Source organism: Poecilia latipinna, unplaced genomic scaffold (assembly GCF_001443285.1).
Source record: "Poecilia latipinna isolate Pla-1442-1.1 unplaced genomic scaffold, P_latipinna-1.0 Scaffold2131, whole genome shotgun sequence".
NCBI lineage: Eukaryota > Metazoa > Chordata > Actinopteri > Cyprinodontiformes > Poeciliidae > Poecilia > Poecilia latipinna.
In genome coordinates this window covers 37,468-45,919 of record NW_015114747.1, presented here as the reverse complement: position 1 = coordinate 45,919, position 8,452 = coordinate 37,468, and the positions used below count along the sequence as shown (strand labels likewise).

Genomic DNA, 8,452 nt, shown 5'->3' with positions numbered 1-8,452 from the left:
TGGGATCACATGAAGGGTAGGCGCATCGATCCTGCATCTTCCATTAAGAAAAAGAAACAGAGGGGATATGATAACCCATATCATATCACAGTTATTTCCGGGCCTTTGTTTCACCTGTGGTTGTTTTAAAGTTGGTACGACAGAGAGACGAACCATTGCTTCAGCTCTGCAAGGATCAAGCAGATCAAAGATGTTCAGTTATAAAGAAATCTGCTAACAGCATGATGGACATTTATTTTTAGGACAGATTCTGAACCAAGAATGAGAACCAGCTGTGAAGTAGTGTCGTCTTTACATGTTTTCACATTTAACGAGACATTTTTAACATGCTGAGTGTCATTTGGTGGAGCAAATATTTGATTTTAGAACCGTCTAATATAAATCCTGTCAGATAAAGGATCTACTGTCTGAAACTTTCATCAGCCATAGAAACATGCATGACAGATTATGAGAGTGATGAGAGGAAAGAGTTTGTCAAACCTGACTGTCCTGATTTTCAGTCAGTGTCACAAAAGCTCTGCACCTGGAAGGAGCTCTGAGTTAATCTGGACTCCAGGAGACGGAAACATTTCTGAGCAGGTCTGCTTGTTTTATTCCATGTAACTACATTCTGCTTTTATATTTCTACGTTAAATTCTCGTATTTTGGCCATTTTTGCTGCATTTTGTTTTGCTGATTTTATGAAGATTGTTTGCTTTAGCAATCATTTTGATCAACATTACACCTGGTTTTACACAGAGTGACTAAATATTGTTGTAAAAGCTGCAAAAATAGTTTCCCTCCATCAGTTTTATGAAAATGAAATCCAAATAAATTCTGTGATCAAATCAGTAACATGTTTGCATGAACTTCTCAAATGAGCTTTATTAGATTTTTAAATTTTACTTTTTGTCCTCTAATCAGTGAAAACTCACTCTTTCAGGTATTTATTAACACATTCACTTAAAAGTTGATGTAAACAAAGAGACTTTAATGCAAAGTGGATGTTTCATTGACGTTTGGTCTGAGACGTCTTACAGCGAGTGAAGGAATGCAGACGGATTGGTCTTTCAGGAAGAGAACAAAGGAAACAGAGCTGTTTGGTTTGAAACTGGAGAAAAACATTTTACACCCCCCTCTTCTCTTTCTCTCTCTACTTCCCCTTGTCAGAGGAGGGAGATGTGATTGCTCACCATTTCTTAGGAAAGTTAAAGTTCAGCAATAAGGCCTTGGTCACCTCTGCTCTCCTATCAGTTCCTCTTTCCCCCTGACTTTTCACCTACCATCTACCTCCAACACATCAGTGACCTTTGATTAGTTACACATTTTACACCATTTCAAGTTCAATGTCAAAATCACATTTATAACCCCTTAGTTTTTCTGATTTAGCATTCACTTATAATATTATAATAACCATAACTTATTAGTTACTCTTATTATAATCATGATGTGAGTTATTACAGACATTTCTGAAAATAAACCAAGAATAATCCATTATTCTAATTATTTGATACCAAAGTTACAGTTACTTCTTTCACCTGTAAGTATTTCCACAAGTGTAAAAGTAAGTGCAAAGGTAACTTTATGATTATTAAACTAAAATCTCCAGCATGGGGAAGTGGGATGAGCTCGACTTTTCTCAACAACCCTGATGTTACTATCTCTAGGAGTTTCCAGTTCCAACCAGTAGGGGGTGCTGTGGCCCAATTTATTCAGCAAGAAAACATTTCTCAGACCATCTGCTGCTGCCTGATATGAAATGAAACACCTGATCATTTATATAGGATATAAAATGTTTTAAGAATTACCATAGGAAGGAGGAGCGAGTGCAAATATTTGATTTTAGAAGACAGTCTGATATAAATCCTGTCAGATAAAGGATCTACTGTCTGAAACTTTCATCAGACATAGAAACATGCATGACAGATTATGAGAGTGATGAGAGGAAAGAGTTTGTCAAACCTGACTGTCCTGATTTTCAGTCAGTGTCACAAAAGCTCTGCACCTGGAAGGAGCTCTGAGTTAATCTGGACTCCAGGAGACGGAAACATTTCTGAGCAGGTCTGCTTGTTTTATTCCATGTAACTACATTCTGCTTTTATATTTCTACGTTAAATTCTCGTATTTTGGCCATTTTTGCTGCATTTTGTTTTGCTGATTTTATGAAGATTGTTTGCTTTAGCAATCATTTTGATCAACATTACAGCTGGTCACAGAGTGACTAAATAAAGCTTCAAAAAAATAGTTTCACTTCACCAGTTTTATGAAAATTAAATCCAAATAAATTCTGATTAAATCAGGAAAATGTTTGCATGAACTTTTCAAATGAGCTTTATTATTTCGTCCTCTAATCAGTGAAAACTCACTCTTTCATGTATTTATTAACACATTCACTTAAAAGTTGATGTAAACAAAGAGACTTTCATGCAAAGTGGATGTTTGATTGACGTTTGGTTTCAGCGAGTGAAGGAATGCAAACGGTTTGGTCTTTCAGGAAGAGAACAAAGGACACAGAGCTGTTTGGTTATTTCAGAAATGCTTCTCCCTGCCAGCATGCCTAGGTGGGCCCCATATGGGGAAAAGGAGGGCAGACCAGATGGGTCCCATATGGGTTTGTCCATGTAGGGCCACAGCCTACGTGGGCCCTAAATGGGAAAACCCATGTGGGACCCATCTGGTCTGCCCTCCTTTTCCCCATATGGGGCCCACCTGGGCAGGCTGGCAGGGTCTTCTTTGGTTGCTTTTCTTCTCCAACCCACATAAGTCAAAGGAAAAGCAGAGATGATTAAATGCTGATGAGGGAATTAATTTGATTCAGCTGTGGAGGAGCATTTAGGATTGGGTTCCTTTTGGTTATTGTTTCTTTACGTTGCTGTCCTTGTTTCAGGATTTCCCCTCTTTATTTTTGTTTTAGATACATTTCCTTTTTCCTTCAGCCTGTCCCTTAGCACAGCTTTTTTCTATCTCATCATCTTTACTCTGCTTGTGCTTTTTCTCCAGTTCCTCGTTTGATTACATTCTTCTTGTTCTTCATCTTTTCTCTTCTTCCTCTATATGGTGGTTGGCAAGCAAAGTTTAGATGTGCATAACCGATGTGCTGGTATGGAGTGAGGATCGGGATGCTAAATATATATTACATTTTAAAACTAAAAAATAAACAAAACATAAGAAAAACAAAACAAAAAACCATATCCTCTATATTAATTTTGTTTTCTATTTAAGACACCTTGGGGAAAAAAAAGCTGGATTACACCCGTCTGCTCCAGATTACCTTTGTTGGGTTCTCCCTGATGTTACGTCTGCACTAGTTTGGAACTGGAGAAAAACATTTTCCACCCTGTTCAAAACACCTGGATGGACCAAAAGCTCATCACCTCCTCTGTTACACCTGCAGCTTCCAAACTATAGTAACCCTCCTATAATCCCCCTCTCAGCTCCTTCAGACTAGCCAGCACCAATTAGCAAACACCTGGCAGAACTGCACATCTGCTGAGCTCATTATAAGAGCTGCTTCTCAGTGCAACGCTGGTAAAATCGTTACTTATTGAAGAGCCATGTGTTAATGACTTCCTGATGGCAGTTTCAGAAACAGCAGGAGTTTTTAAAGAGACAGAGGCCCAATGTTAATGTGTGAAATCAGGAAGTAAAATTTCTTTTAAATAATATTTGATATATACAGAATTTTTAAAACAACAAAAGAAAACACATAATACTGCCTCTGAAGCAGAGTTCAGGTCAAGCTTCTCCAGATGAAGGTTCACTTTGACAAAATGTTTTCTGTCTTTGATCCAACATGTTTGATGTCCTCAGTTATAGACAAGCTGCAGGTTTTCACCAGAGTGTTAATGAAGTGAAATATGATCAGGATCAGATGCTGTGGACGTCCGTCAAAGTGCTGCTGCCTCTCCTCCTCCTCTTCCTCTCTCAGGATGAAGATGATCTCCCTGCTGCTCCTCATCCTCAGCTCATGTCTCTGTGGTCAGTCTCCATCTTGTCTTTGTGACAGAAAGCTCTCTAGATGGAGCTGAAAGACTCCCATGTTCCAGTTCTCAGTGTGTCTGCTCCTCTCTTTCCCTCTCTGTCTCCTCAGCAGCAACATTTGTAGTGAATGTGACCCAGAGCAGCTATGAGGCAGAGGAGAACCACAGCATCACTCTGGAGTGGACCTTCACCACCAGACCAGACTCCTGCTTGAGCTTCGAGTTCATGACCTTCACATTAATAACCGAAAACAAAAAAGTGTCCGTCTTGTTCCATGAGCATGGTGGAGTCGAGGTGTCGCAGTCTCAGGACAAACAGTTTGCAGGACGAGTCCAGAGTGACAAAGAACTCCTTAAAGACGGACGGATTAAACTCCACGTGTCCAAGCTGAGGATCAATGACTCTGGTCTGTATCTGTGTGAAATCCAGACAGATTGTGGCTACGGCTCTGCTGCATGTCGGCTAATAGTCAGAGGTGAGATTACTAAGTAGATTTGAACTGTTTTATCTCTAAAACGCAGCAGAAAAAAATATTAGTGTGTATTTGTGTAATATACAGCAGTGTTGTTATTTTGCTCAAAATATTGAAAAAATGTTGTACACTATTTATGTGAAGGTAATTATTTAATAGCAATTTTGTTTTTAAGAAAATGCACCAAGAAAATCAGTTTTTCTGCCAGTTAAAGGATGGATTGAATTTCTATGAATGATCGTCTCTTTTTTCTTAAATTCTTCTTTCCATTAGCTGGTGACAAACAACCTGAGAGTCCAACTGTGAATGAAAGATGGATGGCTCTCTATGTTTTCCTGGTGTTGGCAGCAGCAGGAGCAGCAGGAGTAGCTCTGTACTGGAAATGGTGTAAGGAATAGTTGAGAGGCGGGGTCACCCTGGACGGGTCGCAGGGCAACACAGAGACAGACAGGACCACCATGCACACACCCACAGAGAATTTATACTGACCAATCAACCTGACAGTCATGTATTAGACTGTGGGAGGAAACCGGAGTTCAAGTTTATAATTTATACTCTGATCACCGATGACAAATTGTCAGTTTTGTCTCATGAACACGACGGAGTCGAGGTGCCGATGTCTCAGGATGCAAAGTTTGCAGGACGGGTCCAAAGTGACAAAGACGTCCTGCCAGAGGGACGGACCAGACTCCATGTGTCCAGACTGAGGACTGAAGACTCTGGTCTGTATGTGTGTGAAATGAAGACGGACGAAAACTTCGGCTCTGCAGCAGCTGAGCTGGTCGTATCTGGTAGGCAGATTTCAGCTCCTCTAAAACATTCAGCATCTGTGAAAAACAAAACAAAAATCTGCTAATTGTGATGTGATAAAATGTAAAGCAGTTCAACAGATATATTTTAGGAAACTTTTGATGTGAACACATTACATTTATGGTCCCAGCACCGTTTGAAGTGTGTCTGCATATAAGCCAAAAATGAAAAGCATCTTCTGCCAGATGTTTGCTGTGTTTCTGACAAAGCAGCTGTTTTTAAAATGAAATGCTTGAGTTATGAATCTCATGGAGTTTTTATGTTCTTTCTGTGGAAGTGTAGACATGCTAAAATATATACTTTTTAAAAATATACTGTCATTTATGTTTTAGATTTCAGTCTAAACCTCCTTAAAAATAGAAAAATAATAACATTTTAGTCACAATGAAGAAATGTGACATTTGCAGCTCTGTAGCCACATCTCAAATTTTACATATTTTCTCTCTTTGATCATCTTCTGGATCATTTTTGATGCAGCACAGAGCCAGGTTTACTTCCTGAGAGGTTTACCTTTGATATGAGAACCTAAAAACAAACTGATCTGGTGATGAACAGGAGTGTGAGTCATTCATCAATTAATGGAAAACATGCAACATAAAACCAGTTTAAATAAGAAAACCCCTGTTATAACAATATTTTTAAAAATATTTTTAAATGAGATTTATAACTGATTAAAACCAAAATTATGTATCTTTGAAATAGTAAAATATTGTAACAGTAAAACTGAAACACTTCAGGGTATATTTTAGATATGAAGTAGAGGAAACAAGAAGCTTTCTTGTTTTAGCGAGACTGTTGTTATAAGGTGGAAAATTTCTCGCTATGAGATTTATTTCTAGTAAATCCTTGGTTAAAACAAAGATAAATATCTTTTCTTTTTCAGATTAAATTTGAACTTCAACTGCATTTTAAAAAATGTGACTTCATTTTTCTTATATGAACCCTGACATGTGACAACATGGTATATATATTTTTTCCTTTTTAAAACATTTACAAATAAATCAGTCTCCTGTGAATTACTTATCCTATTTAGTGCCATAATAAGCCAGTGATTCTGTAAAGGAGTTTTAATTAAAGCCGTTTTCGAAAATATTTTCAGAACTGAAACTTTTCCTTGTAAAAACAATAACGAGTCAGACTTTTTAGTGAACTGCTGCTGTTTGTTGTGAGCTAAAGTTGTCTGACGATCCCTGTAAAATCCTAAAACAAGTAAATGTAGCTCTGGTGAAACAGCAGCGTTTTAGTGCCATATTTACCCGGAAGGAAACAGAAGAACCTGTTCCGGAATCAGTCACGTGGTACGGCCCGCAGGCGCGGCTTCAAACGTCACATCCTGCTCCAGGAACAAAAGCTTCAATACACGTTTCCTTAAAATCCTCCTGGTTTACTCGACACTCGTCCCGAAGCCTCGGCACAGAAAGCACATCGCTAGTGTTAGGAAAATACATTTAAAATATGCTAGTTTTTAAACTTAACTATATGTAGTTGGGGACGTAAGTTTGATTTTATTAATTTTAGCAACAGTTAACCTTGGTGCATGTGAAATATTAGAGCATGAATATTTTGAGTAGATAATGATTCAATTCAAAATGACTGATTTTCTTAACTTACATAAAATCACAAACAGGGTTTTGGAAAAGGGCCTTCAGTAGAGACCGTCTTCCCCTAATAAGAGGAAACAGATGTGCTGTGCTCGGCAGTTCTCAAACAGGATGGGAGAGACAACATGTCTGTTTACTACTAGGTCAAATTCTTTGGTGTTTTCAATGAGGTAAGAAAAACACTAAAATCTTGAAAAAACAAGCAAGGTCTAGGTGAAAAATAAGTCTCTTTCTGGCAACTATAGGGTCTTTGTTCAATTGTTTAGAAAGGAAGGAACTGGGAGAGATTCCAGATGTTACTGGCATGAGAACATCCTGTTTTGAGAGTGACCTTTACTCTCTGCTCTCTGACCTTTGCTCTCTCTTTCTCTTTATCTTTGGTTTCGAATAGGCCTCTCATCCTTTCCAAGTAATTTGAAGCTGCTTAGAGGTTTAGAAGGAGAGGACACACCTACAATGCATATGCTAAAATTAGGACGACACCTCTTAAAGCCTCCACTTCACAGGAGCAAGCCGGATTGCTTTGTTTGCAGCCACACGAGCAGCTGGGCAGTTGCTTTTTCTCTTACTTTTGTTCATTTTTCTACTTTTCTCAGATAATTAATGTCTGTTTTATGGTTGGGTGTGAAGCTGAACTGTGTTTTCTATGCATTTAATTGTCTGAATAAAACTCTAGATATGTCTGGAGTTGAATGCCGACTGGTTGTTCTCTGTGTGGTTTCCACTGTGTACATGCGGAACCCTGAATTCAGGAGACTAGAGGAAAACAACTAGCAAAGAAGCTTAACATTTTATTCCTCTAAAATTTAACACTAGTTTTAGGTAAATATGTGACTATTTGCTTTAAAAATGTCTTCAGTTCCGCCTCAGAGAGAGTTTATCAACGAGCTGTTAACTCCTGCTGAATATCATTCACAGAGTTGGAAGAAATCAGCATCAAGATAGAGGAAAAGATGGAGGATCATCTCAGATGGCTGGATTTCACCCGGACACCGAAGATCATCTTACACCGGATAGGTACGAAACACCTTCACGTTTTACCAGGGCCGTGCAGAGTCCACTAAAGGGGCAGGGGCTCAAAAAAAGGGCACATCTAACCACATTTTAGGACAGAATATGAACAAAGCCACACAGCTTTCAGAGTTTAATAAACAATGATAAATTACAAAAATGTGACATATATAATCAAAGCTAAGGAAAATCTCTATATAGAGCATACAACTATGCAAGAGAGTATATAGACAACTTTCTGTCGAATTTTAATTGGAGTTTGATGGATTAATTGATATTAAACCCCTCCCCCCACTTCCTGTGGCCCCTCCCTGAACCAAAGACTTTATTCAGGGGAACTTTAACATTTGCTCATCGTAAACTCCTCCTGACCTCTTTGGATTAGCCAATAGAAATGGAATAATTTATTTGTAAGTTAGCAGTAAATGGTACATTTTGAATGTATTCACCATCTCCACCCAACCGCCATGCACCTCAGAAAGAATCAAGCGCACTCATCCCTTTCACTTCTCAAGCTCAGCAGCCAACAATGTTTGGAATATAATATATTTGTTCACTTTGTTTAGAGTGTAGTGTAGTTATTTATTCACTGCTAACT

At 38.4% G+C, this 8,452-nt stretch overlaps 2 protein-coding genes and 1 pseudogene across 3 annotated transcripts in view; all 3 read left to right on the top strand.

The window, feature by feature from the left end:
- The window catches only part of LOC106936393 (zinc finger protein OZF-like), a 63,715-nt gene that overhangs the window by 21,107 nt on the left and 34,156 nt on the right, over window positions 1-8,452 (top strand). The gene's annotated exons all lie outside the window — the stretch shown is intronic.
- Window positions 3,642-5,047, top strand: LOC106936394 (uncharacterized). 2 transcript variants are annotated; one of them, XM_015017362.1, is made up of 3 exons: window positions 3,642-3,957; window positions 4,073-4,435; window positions 4,706-5,047. In XM_015017362.1, the coding sequence occupies exons 1-3, from the start codon at window positions 3,837-3,839 to the stop codon at window positions 4,828-4,830; spliced, it is 609 nt and encodes a 202-aa protein (XP_014872848.1). In that variant the 5' UTR covers window positions 3,642-3,836; the 3' UTR covers window positions 4,831-5,047. The 2 variants fall into 2 exon arrangements, with proteins under 2 accessions (XP_014872848.1, XP_014872847.1); XM_015017361.1 differs by having other exon boundaries at window positions 3,672-3,957; window positions 4,070-4,435.
- The window catches only part of LOC106936392 (gastrula zinc finger protein XlCGF57.1-like), an 8,003-nt pseudogene continuing 6,240 nt past the window's right edge, over window positions 6,690-8,452 (top strand).

Coding starts and splice junctions, on each gene's coding strand:
- LOC106936394 (XM_015017361.1), top strand. CDS start 3,837: ATGATCAGGATCAGATGCTGTGGACGTCCGTCAAAGTGCTGCTGCCTC. Junction 3,958..4,069: donor CCTCAGCTCATGTCTCTGTG/GTCAGTCTCCAT, acceptor CTGTCTCCTCAG/CAGCAACATTTGTAGTGAAT. Junction 4,436..4,705: donor ATGTCGGCTAATAGTCAGAG/GTGAGATTACTA, acceptor TCTTTCCATTAG/CTGGTGACAAACAACCTGAG.